This window comes from Vulpes vulpes, unplaced genomic scaffold, assembly GCF_048418805.1.
Source record: "Vulpes vulpes isolate BD-2025 unplaced genomic scaffold, VulVul3 u000000899, whole genome shotgun sequence".
In the NCBI taxonomy this organism is placed as follows: Eukaryota; Metazoa; Chordata; class Mammalia; order Carnivora; family Canidae; genus Vulpes; species Vulpes vulpes.
Window position 1 is genome coordinate 2,106,842 of NW_027325780.1, and position 24,823 is coordinate 2,131,664.

The window sequence follows — 24,823 nt, forward strand, 5'->3', positions numbered from 1 at the left end:
TCAAATCCTGGCCCAAAAGGTTGCCTGCATTCTTCGTTCCTACATGGGACTTTCTCACTAGAGGTAGTGTTGGGATGCTTATTGCTAGATTCCCCTCACCCACAGCCCAACCACTCTGGCCTCCTCCTCAAATCCACTCATATCACTGCAGTCAAAGAGGTTTTCTTATGAAAGTGCATCTCCCCAGATCTTAAAACCTTCACTGGGTTCCTATTATTCTTGAAATAAAGATCCAAGTCCCTACAGGTTTACAGGGCCTCTGAGGCCTAACCTCTATCTCTTCCTCCAGTCTCATCCCTGTTCTGCTCAACCTTCTACATTCCAAAGACATTTTTTTAATCCCCAGAATGCCATGTGCTCTCCCTCCCCAAGGCTTCTGCACATGGAATGTGTGCCCTTCCTTGGGAAACGTTCTCCCAAGTATCCCAACAGGCACATTTAGGCTGATTAGCATCTATCCATCCCTCCACTGTCAATACCCCCTGGGATGGCCTCCACTGAACCCTCAGTCTAGGGCAGTCTTATTACTTCCTTCCACCACTGAACATTTTTCTTCCTCTCCAGAGTTCTTCTCTTAGTCTGCAATTAAACACTCATTGCTGGGATTATTTCTCAAACTCTCTCTCCATATGTAGGTCCAAAAGTCCCCAAGAACAGGATTCATGCCTCTTTTTATTCACCACTATAATGTCTAAGACCTCACTGAGTGATGGCCACATAGGAGACATAAAATAAAATAATTATTTAATTAATAAAATAATTTATTGAAAGCATGCCGGCATGCCTGAATGTGTGAATAAATGAAAAAAAAATGATGAACTGAGCCCAAACTACATATTAATCTACAAGTCTCATCTCAAGTACTTTTGAACAGCTATAAAGCAATATTACTAAACTATCCAGAAGGACAATAGGAAGAATTAGGAAGACCCTGCCATGAAGATCCCAGGAGAGCAGTCCGGGTGCCCCAAAATAAAGAAGGCATTACCAGCGAAGGAGAAGGCCATGATCTCCTGGAGGTGAGGAGCTGCAGGGGGAGGACGGTACATGATTTTGCCCTGGTTAATATCTTCCTGTGTGAAATACCGGATGGGAGAGTGGGGCTGGTCCCTGTGTTCGATGATTCCTGGGGAGGAAAAGACTCAGCATAAGCATCAACAGTAATTCTGATGGTTGACTGAATGACCAGTGCTATAAACTGCCTTTCCCACCAGTGGGAGTCTTTTATCCTTCAAGAACAATTGCTCTCTGGTGTCTCTTACCATCCCATTCTCCAGTCATTCATGAAAAAGGCAAATCTGAAACCCAAATTGACTTTTATAGCATCTTTAAAAAAAATGTTTAATTGAATTATAGCTGACATACAATATATTAGTTTCAGGTGTACAACTTAGTGATATGACAATTGTACACATCATGAAATGCTCCCATTAAGTATAGTTACCATCTGTCACCATACAAACTTATCACAGTATTATTAGCTATATTCCTTATGTTGTTTTTTTCATCCCTGTGACTTATTTATTTTATAACTGAAAGTTTATACTTCTTAATCCCCTTCACTTATTTTGCCCATCCTCCTACCTACCTCCCCTCTGGCAACTACCAGTTAATTCTTTGTATTTAGAGTCTGTTTTTGTGTGTTTGTTCATTTGTTTTATTTTTTAGATTCACATATAAATGAAAGCATATGGTATTTGTCTTTCTCCATCCGACTTCTTTCACTTGGTATGATACCCTCTAGGTCCAATTCATGTTGTCTTGAATGGCAAGATTTCATTCTTTTATGGTTGAGTAACATCCCAGTGTATATATACACAACATCTTCTTTATTCATTCATCTACTGATGAACACTGAAGCTGCTTCCCTATCTTGGCTATTGTAAATAATGCTGCAATAATTATAAGGGTAAATAAGTCTTTTCAAATTAGTGTTTTTGTTTTCTTTGGGTAAATACCAGTTTCTGGATCATACAGTAGTTCTATTTTTTATTTTTTTGAGAAACTTCTATACTGTTTTTCACAGTGACTGCACCAATGCATATTCCTACCAACAGTACACAAAGGTTTTCTTTTGCAACACTTGTTGATACTGGCCTTTCTGACTGGTAAGTGGTAGTATCCCATTCTGATTTTGATTTGCATTTCCCTGATGATTAGGGATGCTGAGCCTCTTTTCATGTGTGAAACCCAAATAGATTCTTGCCTAGAAGTCACTGACTATAAACAATAGTAAGGCACAAACTACTACCCCTACTAGGTAATTCTCCATATGTCACAGACACTGTACCATAATTATGAACTTCTCACAATTGAGTTTAAGTTCAAAGGTCAAAGTTGCCAAGAAAATGATATAGATTGGTTTCCTGGAAAAGCTATAATGAGAGTTTTCTCAACTTACCCCTTTTCCTTCAGAAACTCCTCAGTCTGTGACAATCTTAGGCAACAGTAACATGGATCATGATTATTCTAAGAATTGGATTTGCAATTTTAACTCTCCTTGTGATAAATGCTTTAGAGGCTGCAAATTTATCATTTCTAAATTTTGTAGTTACAAAAATAATGCTCTGGGTGGGGGGATAGGGTAACTGGATGATGGGCATTAAGGAGGGCACATGAGTGAGATAAGCATTGGCTGCTATACTATATGTTGGCAAACTGAATTTAAATTAAAAAAATAATGCTCTGATCATCTTTCATGGCCTATCAATTCTTTCAAAGAAGGACACATGTGAGAGTTGGTTTTGAACTAATTCAAGTTCGGAAGGGCTGAGAGATCTATGGCCATTCTCCAGAAGATAGCCCAGGCTGCTGGATACCCTGGCCATATAAGAAGAATGGCTCTTGCTATAACTTAGCAGAGTTAGATAAAGGGAAGGTGACTTTTAGGTGTTTCATTTCTTTAGGCTTTATCAAAAGAGTGATATAATTTAATTTTTAGACATTTATTTCTCCTAGGGGATTTGATAAAGTGAAAGGCTCACATCCAGGGCAGTGGTTGGTCTTGGGAGAGCAGCTTCAGATTTGCGAGAACTGTCTTAATAGAAGCTAATCGCCTTTACATGATGGACAGCCACACCTCTGTTAGGAGCAGGCTTTTTAGTTAAGCCCAAAGTTAAGAGACCTAAATGATGAAGATTGATGGCAGGGGCCCACCTCTTGGCTGACTGTAGTTTCACATTTTCATTTTTCCTCCATGCAGAAGGAGTGACTTATCCAAATGGGAAAGGAAAGAAGTATATGTGGCTCAGCCTGTTGCGCACTCTCTGGCAGAGCTCCTTGTCCAGAGCACGTGCTCATCTTGTGGAGGCCGAGAAAAATTAAGGCCATCCCACCTAAAGTTTAGCATTAGCACAAGTACAGCCATTTTAGGTCCCTGTGAATAAGAGCTGAACTTTACGGGAAAAACTGCAGAATGTCCTCGGCAGGTAATCTCATATCAGAAAGACAACAGAGCTCAGAATTGCCCTCAGCAGAGAATCCTATATCAGAAAGACAACAGAGCCCACATCCGTGGTAGAAAGTCCCATCTTAGAATGAGAAGAGAGCCCAAGCCAAGGGCAGGAAGCCCCTATTAGAATAAGAACAGAGCTCAATGCCCTTGAAGGCCCCATATCAGAATGTAAACAGAACTTGAGAAATTGCTCCACCCCTTCTGGAGGTCCCCTAGACCAGCCCTTAAAACTAAGCTGAAACCCAGCTCGGGGTCAAAGTCCCTGCTCCGCTGTGTCGGGTGTACTTGGACCCCAAGCTCGAGCTTGTAAATAAACCCTTGTGTGTTTGCATCGGTGTCAGCTCCTTGGTGGTTTCTCGGATTCGCAATCTTGGGCACAAAAATCTGGTCTGTTCATGTGGCATAACTTCACTGGGGCAGGGTCTGTCCCTACAGACCTGTCCAGTTCTGCCTGTGCATGGGAGGGGCAGCTCAATCCAGCAACTCAGGTTATATGCATGCCATGTTCTCTAGCACAGCTCTGTCATACCAAAGCTGACACATTCAGTGCCATCTGTCTGACCAAAGTGTCTCTCTCAACTGGTCCTAAGTTCAGAACAGGGGAACAACGGGTATGAATAAGTTACTCCTTAAATCCTTGACAAGTACCTGCAGACAAAACTCCAGAGCTTGGAAGATAGGTCTACAATTAGAAGACAACAGCATTACTCAAGAGATCATTTTCTGCACATCTTACCTTGATTTGGATGCAGAGGTAATGTGATATTGTATATTATCTTTCTGCTTGGCCTCTCAGAGTTTACAAAGGAGAGGGAATGAGGCTGAATCACAGTGAGGCCATCTTCCCGAGCCTAAACAACATTTAAGGAGGAAGAAGAAGAACAAATGGTGTGATGAAAACAAAAGCCAGACCAGAGCCAAAAATAAGCCTTATTAAAAAGACAAAAAGAAAAAAACAGCCCTCACTTTGGGCTTTTAAATTAGTCACACACAGCAAAATTTTCTCTGAAAGCTCAGGAGAGGGATCTGGTCTCTAGCGCTGCAGATTTGTCTTAGCCTTAAGAACTTTACAGGGTTACAGAATCTTCCAGTTTTCTTGTCTTCTCCCCTCCCCTGCCCTCTGCCCCCAGGTTTGTGTTGGTGCATACTGTGGGAGTCCGAATATGATCACTTTTCCTAGGTGTATCTTGCGGTGGTACACATTTGAAAATGAGCCACCACGGCTGGCTATCCCCCCAGTTCTTTCACAGCTAGGTCACTACATCTCTACTCCTTGGATTTAATACGTTAAGGTTGGATTTGGTAAGAAGCCCTCTCTAACTGTACCCCCCCCCCCCCCACCGCCTCCTGCTTTGCTAATGGAAACTGCGATTTTTCAAAGGGCTGAAGATGAACTCACCTCAAATATCAAAAGAGGCTCATTATTTGAATTCAAAGGTTTAAGAATTATTTATTAAATCACATAAAAATAGTTTTGTCTCCATTGCACTACTCAAAAGAACTAGATACTGCTTTTCTTTTCTAGCACTCAGTATCCAATGAAAGTGTCAAGGAAAATTAATTAAAAGGCCAATGTGTACATATTTTTTACTGTTCATTCACTTATATATAGCCATAACCCACCCATAATGACAACACTCAAAAAAAAAAAAAAAAAAGAGAGAGAGAGAGAGAGAGAGATTTCAAACCTCATGACCAGACATCATAACAGTGAGTTGGGGACAGCAGCAAAACACAGAGTGGAGATGAGAAAAGGGAATAGTAGAAACACGGGCCCCTTGTCTGGATCACATATGCTGTTAGCAAGACAAAACAAAAATATCTGGTTCACTGCAGGCTCTTCCTAACTGACCCCTGCAGGGTTAGAGTTTGACATGCTCTCCTGCTCTTTGAAACTCTGCTCCTTTCAGAAGGAATTTCCCCATTTAGGAAAGGATTAAGTAGGCCTCAGTAATTCTCATGGAGGAGGGCGTGGTGTTCTTCCTTTTAACCATGAAAAGATTGAAGGTTGCAGTTGCTTTGTAAATGTCCTGAAGGCACACTTGTCCTGGGGAGAGGCAGCATTTGCAGGTTAGGACAACCCCTCTATAGTAAAGAGTCATATTTCAGGCCACTGCTCAGCTCTGGAATGTAATGAGTAAGGAAAATAAGAATTACAAATAGCAGCTGGTCTCTCACCCTAAAATAAAACAAGTAAGGACAACAAATTAAAAATATATGCCCTGTATAAGATGTTTACAGCCTATGCATGTGTGCACATACCTATAAGTAAATACATGTGTGAGCACAGCTATATGGAGAGAAAAGTATAGACTCACTACATACTGACACCTTTTAATCTCAAAACCATCAAAATATCTGAAAATTCTCAGGGTATCATGAGATATTTTTGAAAATCTATATGTCTCTAAAATAATAAAGTAATAAGAAGAGGAAATGGACATAGGAGCTTGGATAAAGGGAAATTCATGCTAGGCAAGATAATATATTTTATTATGGAATTTATTGACATTATTTCTCTATTAATAGATATAGACACGAGGTAAAAAAAGGACTTGATTCCCTGAAGAAAGGAATACTGATCCTGACATATATCAAAGTATAATCAATTTTAATATTGGCTATTTGGAATGTTCAATATTTATCAGTTAAATATACTAAGAAATGAAAGATTAAATTTCATATAAATCATTACAGAAGACACTTTTTTATTAAAATATCTATCAACAAAAGAAGATTACAGAATAATGTTTCTCATAATACCCATTTTACCTCTGAATATATCTGGACTCCAATTGCTTCTCCCCACTGCCACTACCACCACTCTGCTGGGAGCCACAATCTTACCTGGATCACCAGGAAAACCTTCCAATTGTTTTCCTGCCCCACCTATAGTCTATCTCAGCACAATACCCAGCCAGATAGGGAGGTTAGACTTATACTGCTCAATAACCAGTAATGGCCCTGCTGAGCGGTGCCCCACCCCAGGCACCTGGTGCTTGACCAGATTCCTCCCAGTGCTGCTGTTAACCCCATACCACCTAGGCCTCTGGCTCCCCACCCCCAGATCAGCCATTTCCTAGCCCTGGAAATACACCACATGTGAGAAGTCCCAGCCTGCTGGTAGGGGACAGGAGGGAGTGAGGAGATGGGAGCCTTACAAGAACTGAGGCACCTGTAGGTCCTGCTTATCCCCCAGGTTCCCAGGGCAGAACTGGAACTGGGGCCCAGGCAGAGCCATCGAGGCTGGGCCTGGGTTTCTCAGCCATTTGGCTTTGTTTCCCTGTCCCTCTGTTTGCTTGTCTGTCAGTCTATTCCTGGGAAGCTCATCACTATGGGCCCTGGTACCTTCCCGGTCTGTCCCATACCGTTAACCATAAACTGATCTCTTACTAAAAAAAAAAAAAAAATTACACAGAAAAAAATGAAGTTCCTATGATGGCCCATGAGGACTTAGAAGATCTGCTCCAACTTCTCCCTCTCCCCTCTCCCAGCAGATAAACTTGGCAATTTGAGTTTGCTCTCACTTTCACTGATTCTGCTCCAGTCATTCTGGATTCCTTGCTATTCCTTGAACATCTAAGCACACTCCCAACTGGATGTTTCTAAACACGTGGTTCCCTGGGCCTGGAATGGTTTTCTCTCACTTCTTTTCTACATGGCTCTCTCCCTTAATTCCTATAAGTCTTTCTTTAAACATCATTGTTTTAATAAAGCTCAGCTCATTTTAAACTGCAATCTGGGTCTCTCCTCTTCCCACCACATTTCTGACCTCCTTGACCTTGACCTACTTTTTGTTTTACCATAATACTTTTCACTAACATGCAATATATGAGTTATTTATTTATTACTTATTGTCTCTTCTATCCTGCCCAGCCAAGAGAATGGAAACTCCATGAGAATATGGATTTTTGTTTGTCCAAGCACCCAGCACATGGCACATGAAAATGCTCAACAAAAATTTGTTGAGTGAATGAAAAATATCATTATAAAAAGATTAAGAAGTAAAGTAACTAAAATACTTTTATAACAACTTAATTAAAAAAATATTTCCCATTGTCTTTCAATGTCATCTAAAGAGGGGCAAACACTTCAACATGTAAGCCTTAGCAACATGTGTGTATAGCTTAAATCTTTTGAATTCCACAATCAAGATTTACAAACAACATTTTTTTTTTTTTACAAACATTATCATTTAAGCCTCTATTAAAAAAAAAGACTACTTTCATATGTCGACTGTCATATTACCAAAAGAGCAAAGTCCATGCCTGGCCTCAGAAATTAAACACCCACAAAAAATAAGAAGAGGAAATTAGTAAAGTGGGGGTTCTATACAAGAAATCATCTTCTTACATAGTTTAGCCAGGACAACAAAATTAGTTCACTTGCATATTCATGTAGCAAATATTTACTAAGAACCTACTTTGGGCAAGGTACCACACAAAGAGCTATGGGAGATGCAAGATGAATCAGATGCAGACTTTGTCATTAAGGATTTTCAGTTTTAGTAAGGGAAGTTCATAAATAACTCTGATATAGAAACTGCTAAGTATTGTGAAAGGCTCAGATAAAGCACAGTAGGAATTCCAAGGATGAAGAAACATTTCCAGAAATTGCAGATAATAATTTTATTAGTGTTTGAAAGGCCTCAAACACAAAAAACCATGGAGAATAAGCTCGCAGCCATAAAAAAATACAGCATGCCCAGACTTGAGTCTATATGACAAAAGAGATAAGGTGTTCCAACCAAATCCCTGCTAAGCCCAATAAGTGAGGTTTTAAGAAAACTCTGTTACAGCAATCACTTTGGAAACAAATGGAACTAGGAAGGCTTATGCTAGGCCTTTCTCTCCAGTGGTGACCTTGGGCAATCCAACTCTGAGTACCACAACCATTTGAAAAAGGAAGTAGTAAATATACTGTCTTTCACATTAAGAGAAAATATAACTTATTTCCTCTTTAAGAGAGGAATTGGAAATATGATATTCAAAGTATGTGTATGTGTGTATATAGCCATATGATCAATTTATTTAAATTTGAAGGTGATACAGTTTAGGGAGTTATTAGCTGTGTGAAAGTACATCTGAAATGATTCATCTAGTCAACAAATATTTACTGAGCAACTACTTTTATATAAGGCACTGTGCTAGATGCTGAGGAAGATACCAAGATTAATTAGTTAAAGATTTTATACTTAAGGATCTTCTAAGTCAAACGGTGGATGATTACTTGGAAAACTGAGTTGATGTAAATCTATTAACATATTTGCCAAATCTCACATTATGTTATGCTATCTATTAGTAAATATGCATGTTTACAGATTTCCTTACCCAAATTTGATATTTATCCTAAATGTATACATCTCACATGTTTATATATAGGTACATATCTTATAATATTATACATATATGTATACATCTTATATATGTTTGCATGCACATAATTCTGATGGAACACTGCAAACAATCATAAAATACCATTTAAAGAATCAGATTTGATGAAAAAGAGCAGAACAGAAAGGCCACAGAACAAATTTCCATTTAGGCAGGCATATGTTGCTTTTTACTCTGTGCAATCTTCCTGGGGAATCTCAGGCCTGAGGATTAAACCACTACTTGCCATTAATTATTCTCAGAGGTTTATCTCCCACAGAGAATATCTACTGACCGTCTGCCAGCCTTTAATAGGCACATCTTTTATAAGTGCAGTCCACTGAACTCATCATGTCTTCCATTTCTCCCCCTCCCTCGAATGTCCTCATACATCCCTGATCTCAATGAATGGCACCTTTACTTATTTAGAAACTGGGCTGTTTTACCCTCTTCCTATATCCAATTGACCACTATGTTTCTAAATATCTTTCAATCTCTCCCTATTTTTTTTTTTACCATCTTAACCACTTTTAAGCGCACAGTAGTGTTAACTATATACACATTGTTGTGGAACAGATGTCTAGAATGTTTTCATCTTACAAAACTGACTATATTATGGAACAAAAGGAACTCCCCATTTTCCCTCTCCCTACTTCTACCTCCACCCCTGCAGGAGCAACTACTATTCCACTTTCAGTTTCTAAAAGTTTTACTACTTTAGATAGCTTACATAAATGGAATCATGCAGTATTTGTCCTTTTGTGACTGGCTTATTTCACTTTTAGGGTAATGTCTTTAAGGTTCATACATACTGTAGCATGGCAGGATTTCCTTCTTTAAGATTGAATAATATTCCATTGTTGTATATAACATACTTTCTTTCTTTATTGCCTGAAGGGCATTTAGGATGCTTCTGCCTCTTAGACACTATGCATAATGCTGCAATATACATGGGTGTGGCAGTTTCTTTTTGAGATTTTACTACCTCTTAATCCTTATTGCCACTGTATGGGGTTCATGCTACCAATCCTTCTTGTTCTAGATGACTGTAACAGCCTATTTCTCGGCTCCTTGTTCTCTGTCTGGAACCCATATGCAGTGTTCTTTATACTACAGCCAGAATGATCTTCCTAAATTGAAAATCTGATCATGTCCCCTCTCTGCTATGAATCTTTCAACATCCTACCTGCCCCAACAGCCTTTCAGGACAAAATAGAAACTCTTCATCTTATCTGTAAGGTCCTCTATGATCTGACTCTCATTTCTTGTTTCTTTTTCACCTAGGGATTTATGCTCTGGCCAACTGAACTCTCTGTAATTCCTCAAACATGTCACATTCTCCTGTGTCTCTAACTTTTTTTCACCTGCTGCTCCTTTGCCTGGAATGAATTTCCCCCTATTTGTAGGCCAGATAAATGGGGTTTCAAGTGTAGTTAGTGGACCAGAAGCAACAGTATCATATGGGAACTTGTTAGAAATGCAAATTCTCAGCCCTAGACCAGACCTACTAAATTAGACAATTCTGGAGCGGGCTTCGGCAATCTGTGATCTAACAAACCCTACAGGTGATCCTAATGTAGGCTGAAAGTTGAGACCATGCTCATAATTTACACTTCAACTAGCTCAGTTGACCTCCAAGAGGAAGCCTTCCATGACCTTTCCCATGCCCTATTGGACTAGGTATCTTCCTATTTGCTTCCATATTGGGACTCTGCTTGTGTATCATATCATGGCATTTATCACTGTACTGTCATTGCTTACGTATTTGCTTGTTTTAGACTCTATGTTCCTTGAGAACAGAGACTATGTTTTCTAGTCATTGAATTTCCAATGTGTTTCATAGCAGTTGGGATAGATTAGGGGCTCAGATGTATTGATTTGAATGACTGAATGACTGGAGAAGTGGAGTCCTATCCTTAAACACATATATGAATACACCATGTATGTATTTAGCATATATATTCATATGTATTTATCAAATATGGGTAAAACCTGTGCTTGGAGGAATCCAAGCCACTGAATAGAAAATGTTTTTGTCACAGATGACAGGTATATCCTCTAGTAATGGCCCTAATTAATGTCAAAAGAAATATAAACTGTATATTTTAAGGAATAAAAGAGTGGGCTAATCACATTTTACAGTAAATTCACCTTTGTGATATCCTAAATTATACAGGACAGATCTAATTTACAAACATGCAGCCTGAGACCCTAAAGGTTAAGTAACTTAAGGAGTCCCTGGAGGTCCACAACAACATAGTAGGAAGGGCGCCATCTTCATTGGCTCCTGGCCCATTCTTTTCCTCTAAACTCAAAATAACACTGCATTAGCATTTGGCAAGAAGTGTGTATGCACATTTTTCTTTACAGTTTAGAGAAAATTCTGATCCGAGTTCCTCCAGTCAGAATGATGAATTATAGACTTTATAATGCTGCTGAATTATGATTTCTTTAAATTATGGTTTATGGCAGAAATGCCGATACCAGCTATTCATTAAAAACTTTGTTTCCCCCTTTATGTCTCTGTCATGCCCCAGACCCATAATTTCTAAAACTATAGCTGCTCTCTTTGTTGTGGCTCACAGCTGATACACTACTTTGGAGTGTAATTATGTGGGTGCTAACAAAAATGTGAATCTTAATGATCAATTTACAAGGTCTTATATCCTTGTGGCTCTGTCTAGAACAGGGGTTCTGGCTTACATACCCCCTAGATATAGGGAACAGTGGGGTTGCTAATTGTCTGAACTAAGCATCATGTACTAATTTAGCTGTCACCTTGCTTCAAACCTTTCCATGTACCCACACTCCTTCCTCCACAGCACACAAGACCTTCTGTGATCTAGCTTATGAACCTCCACCTCCTGACTACTCCTCCTCTGCCTCCTTAAGTCCTCCAGTCTTATTGAACTGTTTGCAATTGTCCCAACCATCACATTGTCTTTCACTTCTGTGTCTTTGTAGGCACTGTTCTTACATCTGGTGGTACCCTTCACCTTAATCCCTCCCTTCCTTCCAACTTGCCCCTCAAATTTTCACTTGGATAATTAGTACTTATGTCTTTGGATACAGCAAAGCATTACCTTCTCCAGGAGACTTTTGTAATAGAAAAACAAAAACAAAATTTTCTCATTGGGCTTCTAAGACATAGAGTAACAGTTTTTCCAGCTAGGTGGAGCCATAACTGACTGAACAATTATGCCAAAATGGTATTGATTAAATAGAAATGAGCTTGAAACCTCTTCCATCTATGCAAAGAGAGGCCCCGTGAACCATCTGGGATGCTATAAAAAGGACAGAAGCAATGGATGGGAGGTTGTGGTGGATTCCATGTAACCTTCCTTTCACTCTGGAATTTTAAGTTTCCTTTTCAAGTTAATGAGAAATATGTTCTCAAGGCTGGTTATTGTTGGCCCCCGAGTCTGCATCCTGAGCCAGGCATTCTCCAGATATAAAAGCAGGATATTCCATCAAGCCCCATCAGCGAGTCTCCTGCAAGCAGGAGGAGCCCTCCCACCCAACTCACAGTCATATGGAGAGATGCTCCCAGAGAGAGTTTAGGTGCTTCAGGTGTCTGTGGTAAGATCGCGATGTTGAACATGTGGTTCTCCAGATGTGTATGGGCATCTGAGGCACTGGACACCTGAAAAGAAATATCATACTGGTGAGTCTCTCATCCTTTGGGCACAGCATGTTTGTGCATGTTTCTTTATCCCCCTTTAAACCATCTGTCTTTGAATTCTCTGTGCTTTTGCATTATAATTTCCATTCTGCTCTTCATATTTTAATGCTAGTGTTTTATGGATTATAAAAAATATGTAATCATCTTAGGCAGTTCTAAAAATTCAGGGAAATACAAAAGAAATAAAAAATCTAGAATTTCACTAAGTAGACATAGTAGTTATTAACATATTGATGCATTCTAGTTTAGTCTATTTTCTATGCAAATGTGAAACTTTATATACAAGTATGAGTTTTACATTTCTAACAATTCTATGATGTTTTCTTATATCACTAAACATTCTTGAAAACATAATTTTTGATAGCTATATGTCTCATTATGAGCATATGTAACACGTTATATGTGTGACTTTTATTCTACTTCTTTAAACTTTACCCAGCACAGATACCTACACCTAGATTATAAGCGACAAATCTCAGCCTCATCACTGTAAAGTGAGATTAATATCATTTACAACTAGAAGAGTGGTCAGCAAAATCAACCTTTTCTTGTTTCAGTAATGCTGAAAAATGATGCTTTGCCTATGTAGCTAGCTCCTCCCCTCCCTCAGTGCTTCTGAGTTGCTCCCCTTAAACCCCTCCTCCCTGTTATCTGCTCCACCTTAGGCTGGCTACAAGAGTTGCTATGCACAGTTGCAATAATTCCATGTGAGGGGGAAGGGTTCTGTCAATTCTGAGAAAAAGGCAGGAATAGCAGTCATTACTCTATGTCTTCTTAAGATATGGCCAACAGAAAAACTGTCTTCTCTCTTGATCACATCAGAGAACTGTAGATCAAGTTGTGGAATATCTACATGTTTTCAAGAAGATATCTTATTGTGTGTCATTATGAATAATTTGATAACAATAGTTATAATTTAGTGAGCATCTCTTATGAGCTCAGCATGTACTACCTACTTTTCAAAAGTCATCTTACTGCTTACAAAGTAGATGTTATCTCCTATTTTAAAGACAAGAAGACCAAAAGTCAAAAAAGTTAAGCAAGGTATCAAAGTCATAAAGTCAATAAGAGTTGGTATTTAAACAGGCCAGCAGTTTCATGATGTTCCTACTGATGAAGATGGCCCAATTTGGAAGCTTTAGAAACTTAGGAAAGGGGAAAATATGCTCTATCTTTTGAAGAAAAAGAATGGAACACTGTGTAGGTAGTGAAATGTGGACATATTACTAAGCAAGGGAATTACTTCTAGCTTCCTTAGTAAAGATACTGCTGTGAAATATGCTATTCTTTTCATACCACATTCCTAAGGCTATCTCAACATGATCCGAATATACCAAAACCAGAGTTCCTTCCCATGCCCCAAATGATGCAAATATGCATGTTTTCTTCTCACTATGCCATGCTCTATTTTTTTTAATGCCACTTGCAATACATAAGTCCCAAATTTTATGTGCAAAGTAACAGATGGGATGCATTGATGACTCATGACAGCACACCAATATTAAAATGGAATTAAATCCATGCAACTCATTGTATTACATTTTCTGCTTTAAAGAAAGAAAAGAGAAGAGAAGAGAGAAAAATCATTAGAACAACATCTTTCTTAGTTTAAAATTCTTTAGGGACACTAACATGATGAATGAGAGAAGTTGCAACCATTTATTTTAGCACAGAGCTACAGTGTCTTGTTGTCATTTCAAATCAAAATATGAAGTAAGCCTATAAAACAATGAGACTTTAAAAACACACCAAAACTTTTACATCCAGGAGAACATAATCTCAGAGAGTTGTTTCACATTTGCAATAAAGATGCTGTCAGTGTTCAAAATGTACTTCTTGGAATGCCTTCAGAGAGAGTTCACAAATCATGTAAGAAAACTGAGCTTGTTACTTCATAATTGCTCCCTGTTTTAACCAAAAATAATTACTACTCTTTTTCTTACCAGACATGACTGGTAAGATTGGTTGACTTTTAGCTCTTTGATTTTTTTTTTTTAATTTTTTTTTTATTTATTTATGATAGTCATACAGAGAGAGAGAGAGAGAGAGAGAGAGAGAGAGGCAGAAACACAGGCAGAGGGAGAAGCAGGCTCCATGCACCGGGAGCCTGACATGGGATTCGATCCCGGGTCTCCAGGATCGTGCCCTGGGCCAAAGGCAGGCGCCCAACCACTGCGCCACCCAGGGATCCCTCTTTGATTATTTTTTTAAAATCAACTTCCACAGGTGATATAGTGTCACTACTGAGGATATTCTAAAGAAAATCCCATAGATTTTGAAGAAGATTTCAGGTAGGAGTTCTAAACACACCTTGAGTAAAATGTATGAAGACTCTCCAGAGGGAACCACTTTCTAAGTAATAATGTTCAATAATGTTAAAAATTCTAGAGTTTTTTTTTAAAAAATCAATAACTTTTGCTTTTTTATAATTATCCATTTAGTAACCAACTTGCAAAAGCAATCAAATATCATTTTAAGCAAGTACTGAGACTTGCTTTCCAAGGAAGTGCTTGATATTGAGAATGTTCTTCATCCTGACATCTATAAATGCAAAAGCAGATCTGAGGATTCTAGGTGTCTTCTTATGATTGAGGTCTTTGCCTCCATTCTGACACATTCTTTAAGGACTGTGTAATCCCTAGGTGCTAAAAATGAAAATGTTAATTTGGCAAAGGGCATATGAAGGCTTACCCAGTCATTGGACATTCAGTATGCTCAGTATAAACTCATTTTAATGCTTTCCAAGTTTAGTTCAATCTGCTCCCTGGAAAAGTAAATCTTTTACACAATATAAATTAGTCAGGCAATGAAGATGTGCACACCAGGCATCAGAAACAGAATGCATGGTATGGATGGTAATTTTAACATGGTGAACTATCATGGCAGTTTATTCCCAGTTGGATTCCTGGACGAAAGAAAAGTCTCAGATTCAGAGACTCTGTGACCCTGCTTTGGCTGATCACTACCACCAATGCTTCTTTATAGTTTCTCTGACATCTTTCCAAATTCTTTCCTGTATGTATGTTTCAATCTGTTTCTCATTCAAAGTTCCTCATTCCTTTGTACTTCTATTCAATTCTTTATTTCCATATTGCCCTTGACAGAGGTTTGTCTAATTTTATTGGTTTTTCCAAAGATTCAGATTTTGTACTCATTATCAATTCTCACATTTTATACTGAATCAATTCATCTGCTTATCTCTATGAATTCCTTCCTTTTGCTTTCCTTAGGTTTTCCTTGTGGTTCTGTAGCTTCAGTTAGTCCATTTATTTTCATGTTTTTCTGCTCAACGATAAGAGCTTGAGGCCACCAATTTTCTTCTGAGTATTCTTTCATCCACGGCATTTAAGTTTTGATAAGTTATTTCTTCCTCATCAACATTTCTTAATAGTTTGCCATTTTGATTTCCTTTTAGAACTAGTAATTATTTAGGAGACTATTTTAAAAATTCTAAATGGCTTGAGCTTTGTGTTTACCGTTTTATTATTAATTTCTAATTATATTTGCTAAGTGCCAGAGAACGTGCCCAGTATAATTTCTTGTTCTTCAATTTATTCACAGCCTCCGTATGGTCTGTTTGTCTTCATTTGTCAGGCTATCATAACAAAAATACATTAATTGAGTAGCTCATAAACAACAACAACAATAAATTATTTCTTGCAGTTCTGGAGACTAGAAGTCTGGATCAGGGTGCCAGCATGGTCAGGTTCTGGTGAGGGCTCTTTTCTGGGCCGCAGACCACTGACTTCTGCATCCCCATGGCAGGGAGCAGGGAAGGGGAGCAAGCTCTCTCGGGACTCCTGTAAGTGTACTAATCCCATTCATGAGAGCACAGCCCTTATGACCTCTTCTAATTCTAATCACCTACCAAGGGTCTTATGTCCTTATACCATTACATAGGAAGGGGGTAGGATTTCAACATATGCATCTGAGAGGGACACAGACATTCAGTCTACAGCACTGGTATTTAAGCAATCTTTATAAATGGTAGTAACAAACTTGTACATAGTGACAGGTAGTATTCTACATGTTCCATAGGTATTAACTCATTAAATCCTCATAGTAGTTTTACTTTACAGATGAGAAAAATGAAGCCCAAGCATTTCGCCAAAGTAATTTTCCCAAAGTTGTGCATGACAAAACTGAAATATGAACCCACTGGGTTTGGTTGCTAAGTCTATGATCTTCTCATGAGATGGTAAATGGTCCAAAAACATCTGAAAAAAGAAATCTTGTTTTCCTCCATTTGGCATCTTAATATTTTAAAACCTTTTTTTTTCTAAACACTTTACCATCCATTATCTATTATAAGCTCTGAGTTATGGAAATGACTCTGCTTGTAGAGATACTGTAAGACTGAATCAGCAGATTAAAAAAATCTCTCAATACTATTAATTGCATTTGTTCTTCCCCCAAATGTGATTTCCAGGCAACATAGAAAATGACATGAATTGTTGAAAATAACAGTAGGATGGTTTTCCTCAGAACACCCAGACATCAGAAAAGATGTCAGTCAGAAGCAGAGGGTACCTGAAAGCTGAAGGAGTCACTCTGGGCTGGGACTCCTGAGTGCCTGTACCACACAATGCCTTCATTGATGTCTTGCTGGGTAAAGGTGCTGGTAGGAGTTGCTGTCCTCCCATCAGGCAGGTGCTGCCCTTCTCCTGTGGGGCTGTCTGCAGGCATATCAACCAGAAGGACCACCTCTCCTAGGAAAGCCACAGAGTTAGTAAGGATCTCTGGGAAATGTAAAAGTAAGTCAGAGCTCTCAACTCCTTTTTTTTTTTAACAGAAATTATGAACTTCTTTATTTTTAATCTACGGTGAAGGAAAGTATGTTAACACAGAATTCAACAGACATCATCAAATTCACCTTCAGATACAGAATTCCCAGTCTGTCAGCTAAAAAACACTAAAAGTAATTCAAGGGCAGTTCACATATGAAGTTACTGACTACATCTATTAAATCACATTAAAATCATGAATACAGGGATGCCTGGGTAGCTCAGTGATTGAGCGTCTGCCTTTGGTTCAGGGTGTGATCCCAAGGTCCTGGAATCGAGTCCCATATTGGGCTCCTTGCATGGAGCCTGCTTCTCCCTCTGCCTATGTTTCTGCCTCTCTCTCTGTGTCTCTCATGAATAAATTTCTTAAAAAAAATCATGAATACAGCAAACAAATACTCAAATATGGGGCACTAGGTAGATTCGTTTCTACTTACAACTTTCTATGTAGCAGAAAATGCTTTCTAACCAGGAAGTTTTTGGTAAACACAATGGGAAATTTGAAAAAACCCAGAGAGAGTTATTCTTGGGAGAATTCTATACAATGAGAATAATGATAGCTGGCCCTAAGATGCATATGGGAGGCCTGTGTGAAGCACATTATGTGATGGCTCAAACTCAGGTCCATGTCCAGCTGCGTGACAGTATGTAGGCTTTCTAAGCCTCTATTCCTATTGGTAAAATGAGAACAGTACATACTTCATGGGTACTTAAAAAGAATGTTGGTCATCCTTATCAATATGTTATTTGATCCTTCTGAAGATGTCTATCTACGTTTAAAGAAAGTTCTTCAGGCTCAGAGAAGTTCATTAACTTCTTCAAGTTCACAAATGGTATTTGAAGGAGTTGAGATTTGAATCCGAATCTCATATTCTGGGTCGTGAAACTGTTTCCAGTCACAATTATTCTGTGTTCATAGTCCAGTATCTCCCCTCCTAAATAACTGATTTTATTTTCTCCCCTGTCATTCCCTAGACTTTATTAGAATTGAAGCAAGGAAACCTAAATCTAAATGACAGCACCACCAATCTGTTTCCATCACTTGTTTTCACCTGAAGCCACTATCTTCTTTTTTTTTTTCCCACTATCTTCTTAAAGTGAGATTGCAAAGAGGTGTTATAGAAACAATTAAAATTTCACTATGATAATATCCTCTCACATGTAGACCAAACAGGAGAATGGATGAGATGCTAAAAACAGAAGCCATGTTCTTATGAAAATGCATCTAATAATAAATCTGAAAAAAGCCCCCCCCCCCCAAAAAATGAAAAAAGCCTCCCTACCACTCAGATGGTAAAAGGAATAGAAGAGGAAGGGAGTGGGAGGCGAGGGAGAGGTTCTCTAGCATGATACCCAGATCTTAGTACACTAAGTACACAGGACATATTGGACAATTGAAAACACACTTTGATTACACTAGAGCAATTTTCTTACATGAAGAAAATACCCCTTCTAATATTTATATGCACCAAATTTATATTCAAAATGAGAATACCCTGGATGGCAATGAAATATTGAAGTAAGGAAAAAAATATCAATAGTCTTCTTTATAAAATCATGTATAGCATCAACTCACTCTAGTTTCTTTTTGGTTTTGTTTCTCATTTATACCTAAGTCACAAATCCCATTAGCCATCTCTCCTGGCTCTACCTCTGTGCATAACAAACATGCTTTTCCAGGATGTAGATTGTTTAGGAATGTGAGTACACCTGCAAAATATTCTGAAAGTAGATTCCTAACAATGAAAATGTGGAGAGTAGCAAAATACAAATTATTCAAATGCTAATTTCCTAGGTATTTTTCTTTATAATAGAAAACTAAGCAGAATTTTTCTAACAAGGCCAATGAAATAAACCTGTTTTTCAGATTTAAAAAAAACTGCCATATTATGCAGATTAACAAGAACTATAGGATATTGACTAATTCTATCAATTTCAATTCAGTTAACAGTGACTGAATACCTGTTAGGTGCTAGCGATCATGCTAGACCTTTCAGGGATGGGGATTCAAAGGTAAGCAAGATGCAGTTCCTATTCCTGAGATCAGCCCCCCACCCCCAGCTCAGATCAGCTGGCCATGTGGACTTAGAACACAAAACCTATGTGATCAGAATAGGGGAGACTAAGAAAGACCTGTTAAAGAGGCTTAACTTTATTTTATAAACATGGCAATAATAATATTTATGTAGGCAGTTTGATCAATTGTGAGACTACTGCAAAATCCAGATGACTGATGGGGGCCTGAGCTAAAGCAACAGAAGTTAAGATTGGAAAGAAATAAACAGACATGAGAGTCACAAGTAAGGAGAAGCAACAACTGGACCTTGTGGTTCTGATGGGTGAGAAATGGGGAGGGATCTAAGAATCACCTATTGACAGGAAGGGTATCAATGTCACTGATGGACAAGCAGGATGGAGGGAAATTCAGCACAGGGTCGGCTGTGCCTTTGTGACAAGCCCATGATGCAAAAGGGAGAAATATCAGGACTTTGTGGGGTTCACCCTAGCAAGGTGAGAGAGAGCTTTTGTGCAGTACTTCACCTCCACTTTATTATGACAAATACAAGGAGCTGAACCTTTAAATATATGGAAATCCAGGTTTAAAAAACAATCTAGAAGGAGGGGCAAGATGGCGGCAGAGTAGGGTCTCCAAGTCACTTGTCCTCAACAAATTACCTAGAAAACATTCAAATCATCCTGAAAATCTACGAATTCAGCCTGAGATTTAAAGAGAGACCAGCTGGAACGCTCCAGTGAGAAGAGTTCGCGCTTCTATCAAGGTAGGAAGACGGGGAAAAAGAAATAAAGACAAAAGACCTCCGAGGGGGAGGGGCCCCGCGAGGAGCCGGGCTGAGGCCGGGGCGAGTGTCCCCAGGACAGGAGAGCCCCGTCCCGGAGGAGCAGGAGCTGCACCGACCTTCCCGGGGGAAAGGCCTCCCGGGGAATTGGAGCAGGATCCCCAGGAGGGCGGGGATGCCCTCGGGCTCCCTGGGACAGTAACAGAGGAACTGCGCCCCGGGAGAGTGCGCCGAGCTCCCTAAGGGCTGCAGCGCTCGGCGGGCCCCGGAGCAGCTCGGAGGGGCTCGGGCGGCGGCTCCGCGGAGGGGGCTGCGCGGCTCCGGGAACAGCTCAGCGGCGGCGGCTCGGCGGAGGAAGAAGCTCCGCGGAGGGGGCGGCGCGGCTCCGGGAACAGCTCAGCGGCGGCGGCTCGGGCGGAGGAAGAAGCTCCGCGGAGGGGGCGGCGCGGCTCCGGGAGCAGCTCGGCAGCGGCGGCTCAGGCGGAGGAAGAACCTCAGCCCGGAGGGGGCGGCGCGACTCCGGGAACAGCTCGGAGGGGCTCGGGCGGCGGCTCCGCGGAGGAGGCTGCACCGCCGGGAGCGCGAATCCAACAGCGCAGGCCCCGGAGCACAGGGCGCCGGGACACAGCCCAGGATCCGGCCTCCCCCCGGGACAGGCAGAGACCGGGAGGGCCCAGGACAGCGAGGACGCTCCTGCCTGGAACTGAGCAGATCAGCGGCCCCGCCTGGGAGCCTCCAGGCCCTGCAGACGGAGAGCCCCGGAGCTACTGCGGGGGCTGACTTCAGGGTCCCAGAGCTGCCCCCGCCACTGTGGCTTCCTCCCGGGGCCTCACGGGGTGAACAACCCCCACTGAGCCCTGCACCAGGCAGGGGCAGAGCAGCTCCCCCAAGTGCTAACACCTGAGAATCAGCACAGCAGGCCCCTCCCCCAGAAGACCAGCTAGAGGGACAAGTTCCAAGGGAAGTCAAGGGACTTAAAGAACACAGAATCGGAAGATACTCCCCCGTGTTTTTTTTGTTTTGTTTTGTGCTTTTTTTTTTTTCTTTTCTCTCTTTCTTCTTGATTTCTGATTGCGTCCCCCACCCCCCCTTTTTTTCTTTTTTCTCCTTTCTTTCTTTTTCTTCTCTTTTCCCCCCCTTTTTTTCTTCTTTCTCTTTTTTCTTTTTCTCTTTTCTTTCCTTCTCTCTCTTTTTCTCCTTTTCCCAATACAACTTGGTTTTGGCCACTCTGCACTGAGCAAAATGACTAGAAGGAAAACCTCACCTCAAAAAAAAGAATCAGAAACAGCCCTCTCTCCCACAGAGTTACAAAATATGGATTACAATTCAATGTCAGAAAGCCAATTCAGAAGCACTATTATACAGCTACTGGTGGCTCTAGAAAAAACCATAAAGGACTCAAGAGACTTCATGACTGCAGAATTGAGATCCAATCAGGCAGAAATTAAAAATCAATTAAATGAGATACAATCCAAGCTAGAAGTCCTAACGACGAGGCTTGACGAGGTGGAAGAACGAGTGAGTGACATAGAAGACAAGCTGATGGCAAAGAGGGAAACTGAGGAAAAAAGAGACAGGCAATTAAAAGACCATGAGGATTAAGGGAAATAAATGACAACCTGAGGAAGAAAAACCTACGTTTAATTGGGGTTCCCGAGGGCGCCGAAAGGGACAGAGGGCCAGAATATGTATTTGAACAAATCCTAGCTGAAAACTTTCCGAATCTGGGAAGGGAAAGAGGCATTCAGATCCAGGAAATAGAGAGATCCCCCCCTAAAATCAACAAAACCCGATCAACACCTCGACATTTAATAGTGAAGCTTGCAAATCCCAAAGATAAGGAGAAGATCCTTAAAGCAGCAAGAGAAAAAAAGTCCCTGACTTTTATGGGGAGGAATATTAGGGTAACAGCAGACCTCTCCACAGAGACCTGGCAGGCCAGAAAGGGCTGGCAGGATATATTCAGGGTCCTAAATGAGAAGAACATGCAACCAAGAATACTCTATCCAGCAAGGCTTTCATTCAAAATGGAAGGAGAGATAAAGAGCTTCCAAGACAGGCAGGAACTGAAAGAATATGTAACCTCCAAACCAGCTCTGCAAGAAATTTTAAGGGGGACTCTTAAAACTCCCCTTTAAGAAGAAGTTCAGTGGAACAATCCACAAAAACAAGGACTGAATAGATATGATGACACTAAACTCATATCTATCAATAGTAACTCTGAACGTGAATGGGCTTAATGACCCCATCAAAAGGCGCAGGGTTTCAGACTGGATTAAAAAGCAGGACCCATCTATTTGCTGTCTACAAGAGACTCATTTTAGACAGAAGGACACCTACAACCTGAAAATAAAAGGTTGGAGAACCATTTACCATTCAAATGGTCCTCAAAAGAAAGCAGGGGTAGCCATCCTTATATCAGATAAATTAAAATTTACCCTGAAGACTATAGTGAGAGATGAAGAGGGACACTATCTCATACTCAAAGGATCTATCCAACAAGAAGACTTAACAATTCTCAATATATATGCCCCAAATGTGGGAGCTGCCAAATATTTAAACCAATTAATAACCAAACTGAAGAAATACTTTGATAATAATACACTTATACTTGGTGATTTCAATCTAGCTCTTTCTATACTAGATAGGTCTTCTAAGCACAACATATCCAAAGAAACGAGAGCTTTAAATGATACACTAGACCAGATGGATTTCACAGATATCTACAGAACTTTACATCCAAACTCAACTGAATACACATTCTTCTCAAGTGCACATGGAACTTTCTCCAGAATGGACCACATACTGGGTCACAAATCGGGTCTGAACCAATACCAAAAGATCGGGATAGTCCCCTGTATATTCTCAGACCATAATGCCTTGAAATTAGAACTTAATCACAACAAGAAGTTTGGAAGGACCACAAACACATGGAGGTTAAGGACCATCCTGCTAAAAGATGAAAAGGTCAACCAGGAAATTAAGGAAGAATTGAGAAGATTCATGGAAACTAATGAGAATGAAGATACAACCGTTCAAAATCTTTGGGACGCAGCAAAAGCAGTCCTGAGGGGGAAATACATCGCAATACAAGCATCCATTCAAAAACTGGAAAGAACTCAAATTCAAAAGCTCACCTTACACATAAAGGAACTAGAGAAAAAGCAACAAATGGACCCCACCCCCAGCAGAAGAAGACAGTTAATTAAAATTCGAGCAGAACTAAATGATATCGAGACCAAAAGAACTGTGGAACAGATCAACAGAACCAGGAGTTGGTTCTTTGAAAGAATTAATAAGATAGATAAACCATTAGCGAACCTTATTAAAAAGAAGAGAGAGAAGACTCAAATTAATAAAATCATGAATGAGAAAGGAGAGATCACTACCAACACCAAGGAAATACAAACGATTCTAAAAACATATTATGAACAGCTGTATGCCAATAAATTAGGAAATCTAGAAGAAATGGATGCATTCCTGGAAAGCCACAAACTACCAAAACTGGAGCAGGAAGAAATAGAAAACCTGAACAGGCCAATAACCAGGGAGGAAATTGAAGCAGTCATCAAAAACCTCCCGAGACACAAGACTCCAGGGCCAGATGGCTTCCCAGGGGAATTCTATCAAACGTTTAAAGAAGAAATCATACCTATTCTACTAAAGCTGTTTGGAAAGATAGAAAGAGATGGAGTACTGCCAAATTCGTTCTATGAGGCCAGCATCACCTTAATTCCGAAACCAGACAAAGACCCCACCAAAAAGGAGAATTACAGACCAATATCCCTGATGAACATGGATGCAAAAATTCTCAACAAGATACTAGCCAATAGGATCCAACAACACATTAAGAAAATTATTCACCATGACCAAGTAGGATTTATCCCTGGGACACAAGGCTGGTTCAACACTCGTAAAACCATCAATGTGATTCATCATATCAGCAAGAGAAAAACCAAGAACCATATGATCCTCTCATTGGATGCAGAGAAAGCATTTGACAAAATACAGCATCCATTCCTGATCAAAACACTTCAGAGTGTTGGGATAGAGGGAACTTTCCTTGACATCTTAAAAGCCATTTACGAAAAGCCCACTGCAAATATCATTCTCAATGGGGAAGCACTGGGAGCCTTTCCCCTAAGATCAGGAACAAGACAGGGATGTCCACTCTCACCACTGCTGTTCAACATAGTTCTGGAAGTCCTCGCCTCAGCAATCAGACAACAAAAAGACATTAAAGGCATTCAAATTGGCAAAGAAGAAGTCAAACTCTCCCTCTTCGCCGATGACATGATACTCTACATAGAAAACCCAAAAGCCTCCACCCCAAGATTGCTAGAACTCATACAGCAATTTGGTAGCGTGGCAGGATACAAAATCAATGCCCAGAAATCAATGGCATTTCTATACACTAACAATGAGACTGAAGAAAGAGAAATTAAGGAGTCAATCCCATTTACAATTGCACCCAAAAGCATAAGATACCTAGGAATAAACCTTACCAAGGAGGTGAAGGATCTATACCCTAAAAACTATAGAACACTTCTGAAAGAAATTGAGGAAGACACAAAGAGATGGAAAAATATTCCATGCTCATGGATTGGCAGAATTAATATTGTGAAAATGTCAATGTTACCCAGGGCAATTTACACGTTTAATGCAATCCCTATCAAAATACCATGGACTTTCTTCAGAGAGTTAGAACAAATTATTTTAAGATTTGTGTGGAA

The 24,823-nt window shown here is 40.0% G+C and overlaps 1 protein-coding gene across 1 annotated transcript in view; it reads right to left on the bottom strand.

Annotated features, from left to right (window-relative positions):
• The window catches only part of FRAS1 (Fraser extracellular matrix complex subunit 1), a 420,760-nt gene that overhangs the window by 115,430 nt on the left and 280,507 nt on the right, over window positions 1-24,823 (bottom strand). Inside the window, exons 31-34 of the mRNA XM_072745521.1 lie at window positions 17,039-17,217; window positions 12,353-12,469; window positions 4,191-4,305; window positions 989-1,126 (exon numbers count right to left, since the gene is read on the bottom strand). Of these exons, the coding sequence (XP_072601622.1) occupies window positions 989-1,126; window positions 4,191-4,305; window positions 12,353-12,469; window positions 17,039-17,217 (549 nt within the window). The remainder of the gene's footprint in view (window positions 1-988; window positions 1,127-4,190; window positions 4,306-12,352; window positions 12,470-17,038; window positions 17,218-24,823) is intronic.